This window comes from Dicentrarchus labrax, unplaced genomic scaffold (genome assembly GCF_905237075.1).
Source record: "Dicentrarchus labrax unplaced genomic scaffold, dlabrax2021, whole genome shotgun sequence".
Lineage (NCBI taxonomy): Eukaryota > Metazoa > Chordata > Actinopteri > Moronidae > Dicentrarchus > Dicentrarchus labrax.
This window is the reverse complement of record NW_026136704.1, coordinates 27,854,342-27,874,306: the sequence shown is the minus strand read 5'-3', so window position 1 is coordinate 27,874,306 and position 19,965 is coordinate 27,854,342. Positions and strand designations below refer to the sequence as shown.

Here is a 19,965-nt window from a genome sequence, read left to right as displayed (position 1 = left end):
CTTTAAAAACTGAGTCTATATCCTAATTTTGGATCACCTCAAGTGTATTCTTCCAATATAAATTTATGTATTTGAATTAGAAGCTGTGTCTGTATTTCCAAATGGTTTGCCAATGTGTTAGTTTGTCTTTTCCCCAGGTGTTCTCATGCAGCTGCACAAATATAAAGCATTTGTCAGACATTTTTCCTTTATTTGTTTCGGTCTGCTCCTTGAAGCTAAAAAAGTGTTTTTTTGAGATGAGAAAATGCAGGAAAAAATGCAGGTACACAAGACTTTTTCTGCAAATGCAATTATAATCCGATCCTGCATGTTCTGCGCAGACACGAAACAACTTTGTGAGCACCAAGCAGGAAGTGGAGAAGCTGATGAAGAGGATAAGGTCTGCAGATCAGGACTATAAACCCCCAGGCCAGTGGACGATGGAAGGCTTCCTGTATGTCCAGGAGAAACGTGAGTCTTTCTCTCCGGGCTCCAAGCCAGGCAGGCCTTCTCAACCCCCCCCCCCCACTTATAAGTGCATGGTTTTACATCCATCACCATAAACATGTCTTGAGTTCTCCCAGGCCCCTGCAGACGAGATCCTCTCACACAGAGCTCATAATTCATCCTGTTTACCGATTCACTTTGATGTGCTCTCAAACAAGGGGGGAGATGCCCAAATGGTAGATTTTTATCAGCAGTGATAAACAACTTTTGATTTATCACACTTTAATTGCAAATTGATTTTCAGAAGTCTTTCCAGAGGCCTGTGATTCAGAGAAAAATATTTTGGCTCATCCACCATTTTCCTCTTTATTTTTCTGTCCTAGGTCCCCTGGGATGCACTTGGACACGTCACTACTGCACATATGAGAAAGGCAGCAAGACCTTCACCATGAGCAACACTGAAAATAAGTCGGCCGGGAAACAGGTAGTTTTTTTTTTTTTTTTTGGTTTAGTTTGGTTTAGTTTTGTTCAGTTTAGTTTTTTTAGTTCAGCTTAGTTACATACATACAAATGATAAAAGCTGAAAATACTGAGCAAGTATAATCTGTGTGGGTGAAACAAAGAACCCCCTTGAGGCTTATAAGAATGTCTCACCCCAGAGGAAATGAGAGAGAAAAAAGTCTCATGACAGAATTGCAAATTTGGCACAGAAAACAGAAGACTTGTTAACTCAAGGCGGACAGAAATGGTTCAAAGGTAACAAAATCCACAAATAACAAGAAAGGGCAACTCAAAAACTGAAAATAATCTTTTAACAGAGAAAGTTGTGTTGTCTTGTTTCCCACACAATCAACTGAACAGACTTCATTTATAAGCATTTACACAGACAAATTAGTGAAATGGGTGCATTAGATCAACCGACTGCCACCATCCTATAAGTTTCTGTCATGTGTCATTCCAATTTATATTAATGGATGGTGTGTTTATTTTTAGAATGGTCTTGTCCTGAACCAGCCAGAGATGTTCAAGCTCAAGTCCTGCATTCGACGGAAAACTGATTCCATCGACAAGCGTTTCTGCTTTGATATCGAAGTGGTGGAGAGGTCTGTGACTTTGTGAATCATCTACATGTTTCCAAAAATGTCTTATCACTTACATGGACTGAAAACATAAACGTGTAATATTATATATAATATAATATAATAGTACCACCACCTCCAGCATGTTGACATTTGTTTCCCATCACTGGTTAGTACTTGAAGAAAACAATTAGTAAAAAAAATGTTAGACTCCACCATTTTACATTTTAGCTCTCTATAAAAGTCATCCACATGTAAACAGTGGTAAAACTATTTTAGAAATACAATGCTTAAATGGAGGGTTCGATTTACAACTAACATATTTTAAGATTGATGAAGCGCATGTGGGAGGTTTTGTTCTCATACATCTTGTGTTTTATTGAACCCAACTGATACTGGCAATTAAGCCAGATTATCATGGGAGTACTCAGCGTTGCAGGTGTTGTTCAGGTTTGATTAACATCTTTAAAGACTCCCCATTTATCAGTGTTAGATGTTTTCAGCTCTGTTTGTGTCCTGCATGTTCCTCAAGCCCTCTCTCTCCCAAGCTCGTTTGTTGTATGTCCACAACATCGATATTTGCTCCATTTCTGAACCCATTACGTCTTTTCTCTGTGTTCATGTCAATGTAGAAATGACATCTATCGTGGAACTCTTTTCAGACCGCTTCAGTTTTTCTGTAAAGTCCGGTATGTGAACTGACCAGTGCTGCCCTTTCAGAGCAGTTGCATGTGCTGCATGTGTGCTGCTAATCATATCATTCACTCATTCTCAAATCCAAGCCTTCTAATGAAACACTGTTGCCTTCTTACCACTTCACAAAATCACTTGGTCAATATGGGCTAAAGGACACAGACATATTCCTAAATTATTCGTAGCCTGTAGACTGCAATTACTCAAGAAATATTGATTTTTTTATTATTCTGAGAATCAATTAATCATTTTGTCTCTCTTTAGACATTTGAAATCTTTTAGCCGTATGGGAACATTCATAACTGATTTGTATTTAATGTCGAACTAGGGGGATAGGGTAAGGGATTGCCCAAAGATCAAACACCTTCCAGTTGGCTGCCCTCTGATTAACAGTGGCTGAACTGATCAAGTCCTACATTATGAGAGCTTGATGTGAGCTCATTATTGTCATGTGTATTTCAGAATATAGATTAAGCTCATCACTGTGCGTTGTTATTGCACAGCACCAGCAGGGCCAGCACTGCTCACCCTTGGTGAGTGTTGCTGAGCATGGACTATAACTGCAGTTTATTTGCAGGACAACTCATTTATCATAAACGGCGATGCCCCAAGGTGCTTGTTGCAACCACAAGGACAATGTGGGCCAAGCTCCAGTCAGCTTCAAGCTCATCCATTCATCCTCATTATAATAAACATTCTGTTACATCTATAGCCCAGCTAGAATGAGTCCAACCATCTTAGAACCTCATTTTTAAAAGGTTGGTTCACCCAAATTACTAAAGGGGTATTCAGCCATACAGATTTTGAGATATTGGTATCCTCCACCCCAAAAAATAAAATTTAATGTGTGGGGCTCAAAGCAATGCACAAACAATAATTAAGAAGTCACTTCTTTCTAGAAAGAGTGTCTAGTTAATCCACAGACCTCACTGTTTTCACAGTTTTCATAGGGACTTCAGCAAAAGTACTGTTCTGTGAATTAGATTAACAGGGTCACTGTTTCTGGAAAGATTGTTGATTATTTTAAATGTTTTTAACGTTGTGAGCATCACAAATTAAATTCCTTCAACCCACACTGTATTGGGGTGGAGGCATAATAATATAATATCAGAGATAGATATCTCAAAACCTGGTCAAATAAATCCAACACTGTCTGCATGGCGAGATACCCCTAAGAGGTAAGATTAGAATTGATTAATTTGGTTAATATTAATCACAACACATGCAACTTGACATGGCTCCATGCTAGTACTAACTATCACTATTGGGTGGGGTTTGGTTTTGTTTGCCAGTAGCATCACATAATGTTATCATTAGGTGTTACTACATCCGGTAGCACTGCTGTGTATCAACTGCAGATAATGCTCAGACCAGTTTCAAGCTATGTAGCAGGTGAGACATGAGACACAACAACTGCTGTGCTGTAGAACACAGACAAGATGAAAGTGTATGCATGTTGGGTGCAAAAAAAATTAGTCACTCTAATATTAAGCACATGTAGCATTTAATTGGGAGTGGAATGTGCCGCACCAAGCCAACCGAGGGCACAGTTTGAAGTCAAGCATTTGCACATGAGCTATTTTAGTCACACTAGTCCTTTTATAGAGGTCTCGGCCAGTGTAAACATGGTCTGTCCAGGGGCCCCAAGGCAATGAGATCAGACTGAGACCAGCTTTTCTCTGAAATCTTTCCAGGCATGGCGTTATGACACTGCAGGCACTGTCAGAGTCCAACAGAAGATTGTGGCTGGAGGCCATGGATGGCAAGGAGCCGGTGAGGAACTCTGCCTGTTTGGTTCTGAAATATTCATATTTTGCTGGCTGCTGTTTGGCTGGGATGGTTTTTTTTGTTGTTTGTTTGACAGAAAATACCAAAACTGAATTTTGGGTCACTGGCACCCTCTTCTGGTGGGTACAAGTATAGTGTTTTTAAGAAACCATGACCTCACCATCTACTAGTGCTAAGAATAGGCAGTCCACTTAAAGCAAAGGAACTCTGGGAAAAACTGTGTGACATAAATCTCTTCTTCCTGGGATTTTTTTTCAATTTTAACCAAGGGGTTCCGTGTTTTTTGTAAACTTTCTCTAGATTTACAACCTGCCAGCCATATTAAGCAAGAAGGAAGAGAGTAAGTGTGGTTTTTTTTTATCTTTCTAAACCCCCTTCAGCATTGAAATACATAAATTCAGCTAAATAAAATAATAATAAAATATCCAACACACACATATCAAACACATACTTTATTACCTATAGCTATCTGTGTTCATTAACGCAATTACTTGACATAAACACCCACTCATCTGACATAGTGGAGCCTTCCAGCACAGGGGCTGTATCTTATTAGTCAGAGCACAAGCATAGGGGAGAGCTTATAATTCCTGCATGATGTGTGGTTAACCGATGGTAATTGACGTGTCAACCTTATTCTCATGTTGTATTACAGCATTTCTTAATGAGGCGGGCTTTAACTTTGTAAGGAAATGCGTTGACCTGGTGGAGATGAGAGGTGAGGCATTTAAATCTCTCAGTTTTAATTTGCCAGATGACTTGAGTGCAGCTTGGCTGTGATTATGAATAACAATGTGTTTCATTCATTAGTGGACATGACAACACATCTTACAGGAAATCTTCATTATTACAATTCTTTAATTTCCTTTTTCATTGCCATGTAGGGATAAATACAATGGGACTGTACAGAATTGGAGGGGTCAACTCCAAAGTACAGAAGCTGATGACTACAGTCTTTTGTAAGTATCCTTAAAGTCGGGAAAAAAGTAACTCATAGCTCAGTAGAATACAAACTGCTAATGAAATCTGTGTTCAAAGGGACTGGAGACAAAATTAAAAGTATTATCAGTCTCTATCAAGCTTGGAATTCTAATGCTTTTTTCTGTCCTCAGAGTCTTTCTGTGTACCCTTTACAGTATTTAATGACATTCTCATATGCATATACATAATTCTGTAATTTCCAAATGCTTTAATGACCATTTTCTTTTTTTGTAGCTTTTAAAGCTCTTGTGTATGAACGGCTCATTTTTGACAACCATCTCCAATAGAATCTAGAGCTTTAGCAAACATAATGTGACCAAGCAGAGTGAGGCAAGAGGTCCTCCTTGTGGTGTGACAGTGTAACAGCAATCTGGCCTCACATTGCTTTGTCATTACCTTATTAGATGACCCACGGTAATCCTGTTTGCATACATTTGAACAGGAAATGTCTGAATGATTTATTAAGGTTTCTCTGAAGCTTGATCTCCATCTCTGTGATACACCACACATGCACTCTTGTGCTCTTGCATTTATTCCAGAGTCTCTTTACACAAGAGCACATTCAGTATTTTTAATGCTCATTTAAGCAGCCTGCCAGGTCATGTCAGGCTGTATTGCGTTCTTCAGACACTTTACAGCTTTCTCATTTTGGTGATATAAAAATAAAATGTGTTTCCAATAGCCTCCAAGGCACCAGTGGATATGGACCTGGATCCGGAGACGTGGGATAACAAAACTATCACCAGCGGTCTGAAGAATTACCTCAGGTCAGCTTGCCCCACCAGCTGTGCGTCTTTAGCTGTCAGGAATCATCATTACCTCCATAATGCCTCTTTGAAACCTTCCTGGTGTTAGTCATGTATTCTGTGCTGCCAGTGACTCACAAAGGAAGGTGGCTGAATTCAAAAGACCCATGTTATTCAGGAAATAAATGATAACTGTTCTCTTTATTCACCAGGTGTCTCTCTGAGCCTCTAATGACCTTCAAGTTCCACAAAGATTTTATCATGGCCGTCAGTAAGTTCTGAAAAGTTATAACAGCTACAATATAATTATATTTTATATTATTTTTTAACTGCTCCATTTTTTTTATTACTTTACACAAAAGAGAGATTGTTAAGTTGTCAGGTCAAATATTGTTTTTGATCAAGGATGTATATAGGAAAATTGTATTTGTGTCATAAGATTGAAATATGAATTTGAAAATTCTATATTTTTAGATATATTTAGATCAGTTTAACATATTGTGCATCTGACCTTTTAAATGGGAAATGAGTTTGAACTGAACTGCATTTCAGATACATTATTTAAAGTGAGATAGCTTTGTGGGCACTGCATTAGGGCTCTGACAGTAGGGAAATCAAGTGAGGGAAGATTGAGCCAATTAAATAGTTTCCATCTCAGAAAATGCCTACATGCCATGTTAATTAAGCAGCTCACATACTGTCAAATTGACAAGTTAAATTGATTTAATCTGTGCTCACTTGCTTATTTCTACACCTCTGGATATGGTAACAAAGGTAATAATTATTAGTTAATAATAAGTAATAATTGTCAGCTTTGCCTTTTCCGTCTAAGTATTCAAGCCTGTTGATCATTTAAGATCCATTTGCCTTTCCACAGAGTCAGATGATCAGAACTACAGGGTGTGTGCTGTTCATGCTTTGGTTCATAAACTGCCCGAGAGGAACAAGGAAATGCTGGAGCTACTAATAAAACACCTCGTCACGTACGTTTTCTTGTAATGAATCAGTTACACTGCAGCCTTAAAGGATGAGAGGAGATAAAAAAAAGACTGACTAAATTGTCTTCACAGTTCAGGGACACCTTAATGCATTTGTAGCTGTCTCTAAAACTGTCAGTATCTGGTAAAGAAAACAAAATTTGTCACCACATTGTTAAGACTTTGTATTACTGGTGTATCAGCATTGAACAGCATCTTACACTTCTCTACCTGCAGAGTTTCCACACAAAGCCAGTACAACCTGATGACGGTGTCCAACCTGGGTGTCATCTTTGGGCCCACGCTGATGCGGTCACAAGAGGAAACGGTGGCCGCCATGATGAACATCAAGTTCCAGAACATTGTGGTGGAAATACTCATCGAGAACTTCATCAAGGTGAGTCATTATCTGGCTTTGGACATATACATATACATATATACATATATACATACACATTTATCATTTTACCTGCGCAATTTAACCTATTGTATATTGAATTCTTACTCTTTAAGGTATTTTATTGAAACGTTCACCTTACCATTGCTCTTACACAAGCTTTTCCCTATTTCCAAGGACAGATTTATGGGCAAAATCCTAATGATGTGCAATTTTTTTTATATTTTGCAGAAATGTTGCAGGTTCTATTTTGATTTCATATTGCAGTATTGATTAACTGTACGTCTCAGGGTATATATCGCTATTTCATCAAACACTGGGTAGTGATTGCCTTAAAAGATTGGTAATAAACTTCAAAAATCCAATTTCCAATAATCCAATATGTGCAGGGAATACACAGATTGTGTTGTTGTGTTGAGTAATCTGTTCTCCTCTCTGGAACTCCAGATCTTTCACCAGCCTCCGGATCCCAATGTCCCCCTGCCCCAACCCCAAAGCCGGCCTGGCTCTCGCAGGAGTAGGGCCATCTGTCTGTCCACAGGGCCCAGAAAGCCCCGCAGCCTCTACACCCCAACACTGTGCCTGGCAGATGCAGAAAGTGAGTACCAAAGCAGTGATTACCGCCACAGGTCATCACACCACAATTTCCCAAAACCGATGGGTGGCCTTTAATATCTATCAGACATCTGCACATGCAGTCTCACCAAATCTCTGAAAGATTCACCTCTTATTAGCTGGTTTCTCAACTATTTTAAATGGAAAACCAGTATAACCCTTGCAAATTAATATAATTTTGGCTTTCTTTAAGCCATAAAGTAACCACAGTCACTTCCTCACTCAGCAGGTTTTAATGAGGGCCTTGTATGCCTCTTCTCTGGTCCCTGCATAGGTGACACTTTTAGCAGCAGTCCAAGCAGCACCCCCATGGGCAGCATGGAGTCTTTGTCTTCCCACTCCTCTGAGCAGAATAGCTCCTCCAAAACAGCTTCCTCTGCTCAGGTCAAGGACAAGTCGCTCCTAGACCTCCACCAAACGCCATCACAACTCTTAAATGGCCCCAGGAGCACTGTATGTGTCAGCAGCCCAGAATCCAGCTCCAAGGAGGATGCAGGGCGTACAGATGGAGAGTCGGAGGACGCTCTCAGCCTGTCCTCAGTCAGCACCACACCTAGGCTGTCTCCTGCTCCTAAAAAAGCCCCCCACTGCCGCACTGACCTCAAGCCCGCACTGCTAAACCGCTCAGCTGCTCCCTCTCTGAAATCACTGCATATATTTGAAGGTAGGATAATCAGCAAGTAATGCCAGTTGATGTTTGTCTGTCATTAGTTCATTGATTTTGTTTCCCCTGCAGTAATGAAGTGGCAAGAAACCTCATCAAAGTGTCATTTTCAGGACAGAATTCATAAACTGGACAATTTTATTGTCATAACTTATTCCTCCGTGACTTAATGCTTTCAAAGATGGACAGCACCCCCTTGACTCAGGCATAATATTAACAGCAGTGTTAAAATGTTATTTACATGGCTCATTTCCTGCGTTACTTGGTGCAGTGTGTGAGCTGTTCTCGTATCAAACTTTAGTGTCTTTGTGTCATTTACATGGAGGCAGGAGTTATTGTGTGTATTTCTCCCTCAAGGCCACAGGAGCTGCTCTGGATCTGTCCAAAGTCTGTCAACACTGGAGCCCAAAGAGAGTTTAAAGCCTACTGAGCACCCAGACCTTCCACCAAAACAAGTGATCCGCCGCAGGATGGACACCTCTGTCAGCAACGGCTACCAAAGACCTGGCTCAGTGTAATGAGTTATAAAAAACTATACATTTTGGTCATTATAATGTTATCAACTGCTATATGTATAGAATCTTATCTTGTAGACATTTTATTCATTATTATTCACCTGAAACCCAGTGCTGAAATTATTAGTTAAATAAGTAATTAAACAATAATCAGAATTTTTCACTATTTTCTGAGATTTTATAGACAAAATGAATTATCAACTGTTGAATACAACAAGAGACAGAATAATTAATAACGAAAACAACAGTTGGTTGCTGTCCTCTTGATACTGCCGGTAGTTTTTTGGATATATATGTACATATATATGGGCAATGTGCATGTGTGCAGTTTAATGTTCCCCCCACAGAGTAACTACAAGTCAATAAGGCTTGAGGACAATAGCTCAGGAACATTTCTTTCCATCTTCCTCCCTCTCTCTGTCTCTCCCCTCTGAGTCATCACCCTCCCCCTTCGTCTCTGTATGAGAGTTGAGCATTGAGAGGTCTCTAAGATCAGATGAGTATGTGTTAGGAGATTTATGTCTTTTCCTCTCTGGTGGGAGAGCTGGCTTTAATTACGCTCTGCCTGCTCTGGGGTTGATGTGACCCAGCAGCAGTCTGTACTCGTTCTCTCGGGACAAATAGATTGTTTGACTTGTCGTATCTGAGAAGCCAGTCACATAGTCTCTCAAGTAGTTTCCGTGTATAGCACCCACCCATCTTGCCCTAGGCTCTGTTGTCCCCTTGACTCTGAGGTTGTTGCGTGCAGGGTCAAGTGAAGTCTTGTTATATAGTTTAATTCAATTCAGCACCGTGCTGAGGCTGAGTGTGCCCGGAGGAAGGAAACCTCCCGTATCGTGTCGTTACGCCTCTCACCTCATTCTAAACAATGAGGAACGCTGGCAAGACAGAGAAAGTGGACGGACTTGTTTGGTTTAGTTTTGGCTAGAATTGCTCACTGAGGCAGCACTGTTGATTTTATAGATATGACAAATTGATATGTCACAATAGATTACACTAGTATTTTGTTTACTCTGATCATTTGATCACAGGACATATTTTACTTTAGATGATGTCATTTACCAAACACAATTTTTTCAGCTGTTTATTTTATCCTTGATACAACTAAGTGCTGTGAACTCCATTGTTTTTTATTGTTTCAGGGTTGCTGCCAGAGCACTGCTTTTTGAAAATGCCTCCAACCCTCAGTCTATTCCAGTTGGAAGGTGCTGTAAAAACATGACATCATCTACCATGGTTTTACCTAAATAATCCCACTCTCATCTCCTCAAATCTGCAATGACATTGCCTGTTTTTGTTGTCTTTATAGAGACGCCAAAGCGATGTATTCCTGTGAGGCAGAGCACAGCCACGAGCTCAGCTTCCCCCAGGGGGCGCACTTCTCAAATGGTGAGTAGAGCCAATACAAGGAAGACATTATATGCTTCAGCTGATAGTTATTTTGCTGCAGAAGTTCTCACAACAGCATACATACCTCCTTGCATAGGCTTATTACTGGACATTTTGGACTCTGTTGTGTACTGGCAGGACACAGCAAGCACTTGGCTAATTCCCAGTATTATGTGGAGGCATAAAATAATTTTGCTCTTAGCATTACACCCCCATATGCATTGCTAAAATCCAAACAGTCCCAGGATATTTTATTGCCTCTTGCCTTTTCCGTGCAGAGATGACTTGGCATTCAACCAGTGCAGACAGGTCACTGTAACCTAGTGATGGAAAGCACCAGTGCCTGTTCCCTGTTAACACAGCCAACAGAGCCTGCAGCTAAACGCAAAAACGTCAACAAACGCTCCCTACCACTTAACAGCAGGCAGAATACTTTTATTGCTCTCTACGTTAACAGGCCATTTCTCTCTACATCCTTATTCAGCATATTTGTTAGATTGTTGTCGTTGATCATTTTTAAAGCCGTTACTCTTAATTTAGTGCATCTCTTCTTCTGTGCATTATTAATGTTGTTGTTTTAGGGTTTATACTGTGTGCGTGTCTGATTAGAAAAAGCAATTCTGCTTTCAAGACCGCTAAAATACTCCATAGGGAGCAGGCTGGCCCTGAGTCTTCCTCAAGTGTTAATTTTGCTGCCTAATACCCCCATATTTATTTATTTTATTTTTTTTTGCCGCTATTCACTAAGTCTGGGGAATAATACAACCAAATACAGGCTCAGTGATTCTAATCAGGTTACACTAAATCAAGAGTCTGCTTCTCTCTTCTCTTCTTTTTTTCTGTCTTTTTGTCCTGCAGTCTACCCCTCTGTTGAACCAGGCTGGCTCCAAGCAACATACGAAGGAAGAACAGGTTTAATCCCTGAGAATTATGTCGTCTTCCTCTAACAAGCTTGTAAACATTGCATCTTTTTCATGGTATCCATGGAAAGAATAATACACAATGTGGTTGATTGTTGTAATGTCATTATTGTTGGTAATTGTAACATTTCTGCATTTTATGCAGTCTTAGCAGCACCACAGTAATTGCTTTAACAGTGCTAGAAGTTCAAAGTCCAAAAATGTACCTCCTTTTCCTTTATAATTTCATTGTGAAATGTCTTTGGTAATCTGCAGAGATTCAGAAGTTAAGAAGAAAGAAGTATGACATTATTGTAAGGTGTAAATATATTACTCATCGAATGCACTGATGTTTTTAGTCCCAGTATTAGCCTACAGAATCACAAAACAATCACATCCCATTTCACAAGATTTATTTTCAGAAATATATTATCTTTCAACATGCCATTATATCAACATAACACTTTCATCAAATTGCTAATGAAAATCTGTAGTTTCATAAACTTAAACATTTTTTATTAACTGTGATTTAAAATAAGGATACTAGTCTAATCTATTAGAATCTAATAGAAAAAGCATAATGGATTTGCACCTTAACTTTCATGTTTATGGCCTGTGATCATTGTTCAGCCACTGAACCTGCTCACTGCGACAGTGCACTTTCTGGTTAGCTACACGGTACTGTACTGTACATTAATGCTCATGAGTTCTTCTGTTGTTGCTAATCAAAAATATTTACTTCTTATAACTGTTTATTAATATAAATTATCACTTCAAACATATGTAAAAATTTGTTTTTTATGATGTCATGAATGCTATGTTCATGAGGTGGAGCCTTAGCCTTTAATGCCTGTTGTGATACTGTACTAACTGGTACACTGGTGTACTAGTAATGACAACTAGACATGTGTCAGATTATATTATGTTATAGATGCCATTTAATATTTAATTTTCTGTTACTGTCACAACATTTCAAAAGTACAAAGTCCATAAGTATCTAAAATGTTAACTTCGGTGATACTTTTCCAGAAAAAGAAAGAAAATACAAGAAAGAAAATCACCAACAAACCTCCTAAAATTATTACAAATTGAAAGGTTACTCCAAAGTAAGGATTTGTCTGGTGGCCGAAAATGTATTTTGAAAGGTATTGGAGATCTTGCACTTGCCAAGATCAGGATGTTCTTTTCCATTTTCATATTTAAGAATGCGGGGTGGCCTTGAACATTGATGCTGGAAAAATACTCCCTTGCAGTCTGAATTTGCAGGGGCATATCACGGAATTGATATCCATATCCTTTATATGTAACTTCTGGCATCCCTTTTTTTATATGGCAAGCTTGTTTCCTTGCAATCATCTACTGTGTCTTGACAGTGCAAAAACATGTCTATAAATAAACAGCGTGATTTATTAGACCTGTGTTCCAAATTCTTTGTCATGGTTAGTGACTTTAACTTGTGTTCACTGTGGCGAGAAACTCTACAGTATACTGTTAACTGTATGAACTGTTAGAGGGTAAAATACAATTGTCTCTTTGTGTCCCTACTTTTAGACATGGTTGTATTTTTCTGTGAAAAAATATGATTAGACTGACAGATAATATATTTCACTTACGTTCCTTCATATCCATAGCTACATGAAAATGTTTTTATGACCTCTGCCAGGGATTATTTCTTTGTTTGTTTTTACAGCTCTGCATGCTGATCCAGAAATTTCACTCACTTGAATTAAATCTGTCACATGCATCCCATTAACGCCAGAGAAGCCCTGTGTGTATTGTGATGCAGATCCGGATGCAGATTAAAACATTTTTAAATCATTATGAGAATAACATTCAGGGAATTGAGCAGCCTTGGCGGAGATGTGAGTTACAGTAAGTCATTTATTTTTTCCACAAATATTTTAAAATAATTATCTTCCCAGTTTCTTCTCCCTGAAGTAGGTGCAGTGAGTCAGTCTGCTATTAACCCTAAAATAATTTCATTAGTTTAAGTGCCAGGTTTCAGTTTCTCCTGCATTTCTCCTTTATTAACAATAAAATGTTGGTGAGAAATGTTGAAAGTAAAAAATTTTTGCAGCTTCAGTACAAAAATATCAATATATCTAGTGGTTATTAATACCTACTGTATATCAGCTAGTAAATACCATCTGTACACAAGTTGGCAGGTACAATGGGAAAAGGCTGGATACACCTGAATCATACAGAGAAGCTTTATTGACTGATGCCTCTGAATTCATGAATTCATTATATGTAAGATATTTGTGTACTAAAAAACATATATTTTAAGGAACATGTTCATTCTGCTTCACCTCATGAAGTAAAAGAGCTAAAGACCATTAGATGCAATTTGGCAAAGTATAGATGCCTGACTACCAAAGCGAAGGTTATGAAAAATCCAGTAATTGAAGGGTCAGTAATCCAGTAACAAGATGTCTCTCCAGAGTTGTGATGTCTGTGCTGACATCCTCACTTGGTGTGAAATAAGAGAGGCCTCACCATGCCTGCCAGGACCTTGGGAAGCTGAGAGGCAATAACCTCTGACATCATCTCTGGAAACTCCACTTTCATGGCATCTGCTTGGAGGAAGGTGCTCAGACAGAACAGATTGACCTTCTTCACTATCTGTCAGAAAAGAGACATTCATGTTTGTCTTAGTACTCATTAAAGTAGCAGTCAGATTAAGACATGGAATTAATGCTCTTGTACTCAGATCTATGAGGGAGCCTACATCATGCATGGCGTCCATCAGTTTGGTGAGGTGGTAGAATCGCTGTGAGCAGGCCACCAAGCCCTTCTCCTTAATGTGGATTGCCTTGGTCAGCTCCCGAATGTAGTTTTGTCTCATCTCTTCAAATACTCCCTGACTTTTCAGTCCCTCAAGAGGCACTGAGAGCAGAAGGGACAAGAAGGGAGAAAATGTATTTCTCCAAATACTATGCACTTTTAAATGTGGAAAAATTATTACTCTGTTTTAAAACCTAAACAAACAATAAGGAAATGTAACAGAAGTGCCAGTCAGTCAGTGTTGTAGAAGTAACATGCCGCTATTCAAAACAATGTTTTTCAGTCAGTGTAAAACTAGAAGTTGATAGCAGCTGCTACATAAATCTTGTCAAGGTCCAGTCACCTCGTACAACACTCCCTTTATTGTGCGGCTCTACAGTAGATGGTCATCAGAGCTTCACATCTCTGCTACAATGTATACTTAGTGCGGTTTATTCAAAAAAGGTCAACATAAGATAAAAACTGAGTCATCTTGTGCCTGATTCAGCAAGTCCTTTGTATTTTACCTGTGTTGAGTAATATTATGGCCTTCATGCAGAGAAACTCCTCGCGGGTGACCTGCAGATTGGAAAATTCCTGAGGGATGAACTGTATTGCCAGGCAGAGGTCATAAATTGGAGATCTCCTCATTTGTTCCCTGAAGTACAAAAATATAAATTGGTTAATGGTTCTGACCAATATTGAGAAAAACAAAACAAAATGTAACTCTTTTAGATCATTGTTGATCAAGGGTTGCCTGTGTGACGATAGTTACTTACTGACTAAGAACCAGATCAGGTGCGAAATATAAATATTCACTGGTGACATTCTGAAAGGAGCGCCACCCGAGAGCGAACACCATCAGGTTCATCCATGAGTACTGGATGAGGGTCATCTGGTCTGTGATGTGAAGATTACGAAACCCTTAGAAAGAAAATACAATATATCAGAGCGAATTACATTTGTCACCTGTGCACTAATAAACCATCATACCCAGTGGTGTACATTGGTTTTCCAATATTTTGGCATTAGCTTAAGGGAATTGCTACAGATTTTCAACAATTCCTCTTTAATTTTAACATCTCCTTTGACAATCAAATGGTTTTTACCACTTGGAATGACTTCTCATATAGCCGATATTCATGTCATTACAAAGCCGTCTATCTCAGTCAGTGGTTAAGGCTGAGACCTTCGGCGAGGCTTGCCAATGGATTCCCATGGCGACACTTATGGTGACCCTGAGCTGCAGAGAGCCGTTACCTGGCAGAGACTTGGACCACTTAACGATCCACAGCAGCTGTTTTTCACACAGCCTGTTGAGACTGTTCAGCAGAAGATGGGCAACATCAGGCTGGGTGTTGTCAAAACCCGAGTAAACGACCTCTGGTTCGATGTTTTCCAGGATACAGATGATCTGCTGGGAGAGTTGCACCTCACGGATGCCTGGTATGCAAGACATGGAGGTCAAGGCCTGATTGTCACTGGACATGGCCATGTGAGACTGGAACATCAGGGACGGGGCCAAACCCAAGGCTTTTAAGGCCCCAAAACGCTTCAGCTTCCTGCCTGTGACATGAATACAAGGTCTGGTTAGATTTGAGGGCCCAAATGGAAGTTTTGAGTGGTAAAATTGAATTGGTAAAACAGGTTTGACTGCATTTGAAAAAAGAGCTCTGTACTTCTGCTTTTAGGACTTTTAATTCACTATTATCTTTTTTTATCTGAGCACTTTTAACATTCTCTTAAAAGCTAATCATGATTATTGTGACTTCGCTTTCATTTCTGCCTTAGCCCTGTGCAAAAAGGAATCCAACCAAATGGTACCTCCGAGCATCATTCCCGCCTGATAGCACTTTCGGAGGCGACACGCCGGGCAATTTTTCCTCCGGATTTTGTCCACAATGCAGTCATTTCGCCCAGCACAGAGATAGCTATGATGGCCTGTTGAGTGAAGGGACAATGAACACAAATTTAACAGTGCTTGAATTTCAAATAGGGGGGAGGAAAGGCACATAATGAGGAGAAAGGGTGTTGAAGGGCTCTTGACTATTAACATGGCTACTCCACGAACAGCGAGGCAGCGTTCTGGGGAGAAATCTAAAGAAGGAAATTAGATAGAGGCAAGGCTGTGAGGACAGAGTGACATGGCCATGGTGAGACATAGTGGCTCTTACATATCTCGCATTACAAGATAACAAGAAAAACAAGTTCAAGACGAAGAACACGGTGAACACTGGTCAATATGATACTGTTGCTAATGACATTTAACAACTACCATAGAAGGTCAGTAATTTGACATTGACTCCCCTTCAATGTACCAGAGCATTCACTGTAGATAGCAATAGCTGATATTAGAGATTGAAATTCAGTTACAGCCTCTAACCCCTGCTTTAGTGTTTTTTACTTCCTTTTTCATGTTTTAGTTTATTTGACATGTACAATGCCCACTGATAAACAGAAAAAAATAAGTTAGCATAGAGGCACCCTAAAAATGAAGTATTTTATATATTACAGTATGTATAATGAAAGATAGAAACAACAATGAGGATGAAACAACAGAAACCAACAGAAATAAAATACACACTGTTGCAGTGTAGACTGGAGAGATGAAAACCAGATGACTGACTACTAAAACAGTCATCCATGTTTGGTCAGGTGTCACTGGCCAGATGTTATAAGATATCTTAAAAACAATCTGGGATAAAAGCGGTTAAACTGTCTGCTGTAGCTGAAGACCTAGACCATGTCCAAATCATAACAGTCTCAATACAGTATCTATGTGGCTTGGACAATATTTGACTAAAAGTGTGTAAAACATTTCCAGAAGTAGGTTAAAGATTTTGTTTGCTCACCTTCAACTGCTCTTTTAAAAAAGACTTTGCAGCTCCCACAGGTTAAGACTCCATAGTGGCAACCAGATGCCTCGTCACCACAGATCACACACATTCTCTGAGGTGGCATACTGGATAAAGAAAAAAACATATATTGATTAAATTAAATTCATATAAAGAGAGACAGACAGGTCCATTCTGTGTTAAAGCAGAACACCCTCATTTTAAAAAGCAATCCCCCTTTAAACTGTACACATGATGGTACACAGAATAAGAAACGTAAAGAGGTAAAACATCTGAGTTTGACACTTGATTAAATAAAATAACTAAATATTACTTTAAATAAGCAGTTTCCTATAATATTTGAATGGTTGACTCTTTTAACCCTTGAGTGAATTTAAAGCTTATTTAGTTGTTTCTTAGCAAGTAAGACAAGACTCAAGGACCCTCAAGGACCCGAGTTTATGTTAAGATATAAGGGTGAAGAGAAACAGATAGTTAATGGTTTTCAAGATGTTTTTAGGAGCTTTCAGTTGGCCCAAGTGAAAAAAAAACCAAAACCACAACATCAGATGTTCTCATTCACTCTTGTTTTCAATACAAATTAACTCTGAGACAGACAGTGTAGTTCTAGAGAAGTGAGTGGAAGTGACTATAAGAAAATAAGTAATTTGTTTCCACTTTCTTAGACTCAGATAGACAGCCTTAGTCTTAGACATCCCAATCGTGATTGTTCTGGAGTGGCAAATAATGTATCCTAACACCTGGCATTAATTAATAATTGATCGTCAATGTATGTAGGTCTATGATCTGTCAAAACTGTTGTCTACTTTCCAACTTTTAACTCCAACTGGCACACAAACACACAGATTCAGAGTTCATGAGTGATATGGAACACTATAGCTCCATATCGACAGTGACTTGAAGGTGAACAATTAAAGCTAATTAACTAATTACCCGGGGAATGCGGAGAAAGGTGATGGGTTCCTCTGAGACAGGCTCTGGTTCTGGATCCCATCATAGCCGCTGTGTGGGAACGGGTCCTCGGACAGCCCTGCAGACCAGTACTGAGGCTCAGCCGGAGACATCTGCATCTGCCAACGGGAGACCTCGTTCTTGTACATCGTCAGTTGCGGGGCTGTGTGCCTATTGGCATCAAAGTTGATGACAGCCTTCCCGGACAAACCACACATGGAGTCAGTCCTCACCTGGCTCAACGCCGGTAGCTGCTCCGGTTGGTTCAGGTCGATCAGAAAGTTTGGAGATCCCCCCAACCCCGGTCGAGGACCCGCCGTAGCCGGCGTGAAACATGGCGACTCCCCGTCACTACATCCCAGCTGCTGCTTCTTGTCGGTGTCACAGCAGGTGTCAAGAGCAGGTATCTCCGATGTTGGATCAAAGTTGGGACAGGGGATGTCCATAATCACAGAAGGCTCATTTTCATCTTTGATGAACTTACACGCAACAGGTGTCGAGGAGAGGCTTAAACTTGCGCCAGGCAAACTTTCGGATGTGGCCAAATCCGTCCCCTGAACATTTACAAAATCTTCCCACGGCACAGTGTCACACTTCAGATATTCATTGCTACGATCATAAAAATGTTTTGCAACAAGTGAACCATCGAGTACGTTACAGTCTTTGAAAACTGCGCCGTCGCCGCTAGAATTTAGACCCAGGATCAGTCTGTCGGCATTTCCAAAATTACGCACGGAGGACATGCAAGTTAGAGACTGTGACTCATTCGATAATTTAATATTACTGTATCCAGCTTCAATCAAGTCGCTTACTCCTGTATCGGTGGAATCAGCGATCGATGTACTGGTGCTGCTCATCCTTCCGTTTATTTTATTTTCCATTTTGTGAACCGCGATGCGCTCAGCAGAGACTGGAGTGCGTCCGGGGGCTGGACGATGTGTGATAAGTTGTGGCTCAGAGACTTTCCTGTAATCCTCCTCCTCGTCAGGGAAGGCTGTGACTTCGCCTTCTTTCACTTAAGTCTATTTCAGACAATTTAACAGCTGCCCAGAAAAGAAAACCAATTTTGAATCTGCTGATGATGAGGGATTAAAGGTGCGCAATTATGAGCTCATAAAGCAATTTATCCTGGCATATTTAAGTAAATGCAAGTAGCCCATATTTCCTTGCCCTGGTTGTGGGTGTCATGTTTAAAAAATAAATGAATATTCTTTTCCTTTTTTCACAGATTTCCAATAGCTTTCCTTATTAAGACTAAATCACCAATCCTCCGAAGGATGCAGGGAGAGAGTCAATGCAGAGCCACGCTAGAGAAATGTATGGAGTAACACTACCCTTACAGCAGACCTACAGTAAAATAGCCAGCCAATGAGGAGAATTGAAGATGGATCACCTCAATGTCAAGGGTCATAAGTCTCCACCCTGCTGTTTACAAATGAGGTCCAGCATGTTTTTTCAAATATTGGATCGCTTTCAAGTTCATGATAATCCCAAAACTCATCCATTGTTATCGTTACCAACACACAATATTGTCTTATTTATTTATTTATACAAGACTAAATCCCTTCCTTGTGAAGTTTTATTTATCACTTTGAGCCATCATCCAATCCAAAGTGGCAGTGAGCTGTTCAAGTAAGTTAATGGCGTGTTATATAATGCCTGTAATAAGTCAAAGCAATTATAAATGAAACTTTGTGTTTTGTTTTCTGCAAAACACAATTTATATTTATGTTACTTTAATTTTCATGTCTTTCCCTTTTCTATATAAGGCTTCTTATTTCTAAAGTTCTTTATTTAAACATTATGTTTTTATTGTGTATTTGACCAAACATACATGAACAGCATTTGATGGAGTGAAAGACGATACAAAGATAAATGTTATCTTTGTATCGTCTGTATGGTGGTTCTCCACATTTCTGAAGGACACTGTGTTATGACAGCACGCTCATCTCCTATGTACTGATCTAATTTATATTGCTGTTATCCTGGATAACAGAGAGGGTTTTACTATTCAAGTTAATCAGTCGAGTATGTTGCTGATGCATGTAGTTATGATGCACACACAGGCCTTGGCCCTCTCTCCTGCGTCATCTGAGCAATATCAGAGGGGATTCTCATGCTGTGGCCTACATAATTCTTGGATAACAGTTTCATATTCATATCTACATGATGTGTTCTTCAAATGCTGTAATGGCCTAGTCTTCAGACAAACCTGTAATCTGTAAAT

The 19,965-nt window shown here is 39.6% G+C and overlaps 2 protein-coding genes across 6 annotated transcripts in view; one reads left to right on the top strand and one right to left on the bottom strand.

Annotated features, from left to right (window-relative positions):
• LOC127362450 (rho GTPase-activating protein 42) overlaps positions 1-12,583 on the top strand; it is a 59,503-nt gene extending 46,920 nt beyond the window's left edge. Inside the window, exons 8-25 of one of the 4 annotated variants that reach the window (XM_051398151.1) lie at positions 321-450; positions 810-910; positions 1,420-1,529; positions 2,138-2,194; positions 3,893-3,971; positions 4,287-4,326; positions 4,642-4,704; positions 4,871-4,945; positions 5,650-5,734; positions 5,926-5,984; positions 6,591-6,696; positions 6,928-7,087; positions 7,535-7,685; positions 7,977-8,366; positions 8,724-8,880; positions 10,024-10,086; positions 10,191-10,270; positions 11,129-12,583. In XM_051398151.1, coding sequence (XP_051254111.1) covers positions 321-450; positions 810-910; positions 1,420-1,529; positions 2,138-2,194; positions 3,893-3,971; positions 4,287-4,326; positions 4,642-4,704; positions 4,871-4,945; positions 5,650-5,734; positions 5,926-5,984; positions 6,591-6,696; positions 6,928-7,087; positions 7,535-7,685; positions 7,977-8,366; positions 8,724-8,880; positions 10,024-10,086; positions 10,191-10,270; positions 11,129-11,217 — 1,995 coding nt within the window. In that variant the 3' untranslated portion in view covers positions 11,218-12,583. Of the gene's footprint in view, positions 1-320; positions 451-809; positions 911-1,419; positions 1,530-2,137; positions 2,195-3,892; positions 3,972-4,286; positions 4,327-4,641; positions 4,705-4,870; positions 4,946-5,649; positions 5,735-5,925; positions 5,985-6,590; positions 6,697-6,927; positions 7,088-7,534; positions 7,688-7,966; positions 8,367-8,723; positions 8,881-10,023; positions 10,087-10,190; positions 10,271-11,128 lie in introns of all 4 variants that reach the window. The other 3 variants (XM_051398150.1, XM_051398153.1, XM_051398152.1) reach the window with 3 other exon arrangements.
• pgr (progesterone receptor) lies at positions 11,566-18,976 on the bottom strand. Of its 2 annotated transcripts, none has more exons than XM_051398160.1 (8): positions 17,721-18,971; positions 16,785-16,894; positions 15,757-15,873; positions 15,193-15,498; positions 14,712-14,856; positions 14,460-14,590; positions 13,898-14,055; positions 11,566-13,791 (listed from the first exon to the last, which is right to left on the bottom strand). In XM_051398160.1, the coding sequence occupies exons 1-8, from the start codon at positions 18,617-18,619 to the stop codon at positions 13,636-13,638; spliced, it is 2,022 nt and encodes a 673-aa protein (XP_051254120.1). In that variant the 5' UTR covers positions 18,620-18,971; the 3' UTR covers positions 11,566-13,635. The 2 variants fall into 2 exon arrangements, with proteins under 2 accessions (XP_051254120.1, XP_051254122.1); XM_051398162.1 differs by having other exon boundaries at positions 13,674-13,787; positions 17,721-18,976.
• Between the last annotated feature and the right edge of the window lie 989 nt (positions 18,977-19,965).

Excerpts from the sequence above, each read along its gene's own strand:
- pgr (XM_051398160.1), bottom strand. The coding sequence starts at position 18,619 with ATGGAAAATAAAATAAACGGAAGGATGAGCAGCACCAGTACATCGATC. Across the intron at positions 15,499-15,756 it reads GGCGGGAATGATGCTCGGAG|GCAGGAAGCTGAAGCGTTTT; the intron begins GTACCATTTGGT and ends TTCATGTCACAG. Across the intron at positions 13,792-13,897 it reads TGATGGACGCCATGCATGAT|ATAGTGAAGAAGGTCAATCT; the intron begins GTAGGCTCCCTC and ends CTTTTCTGACAG.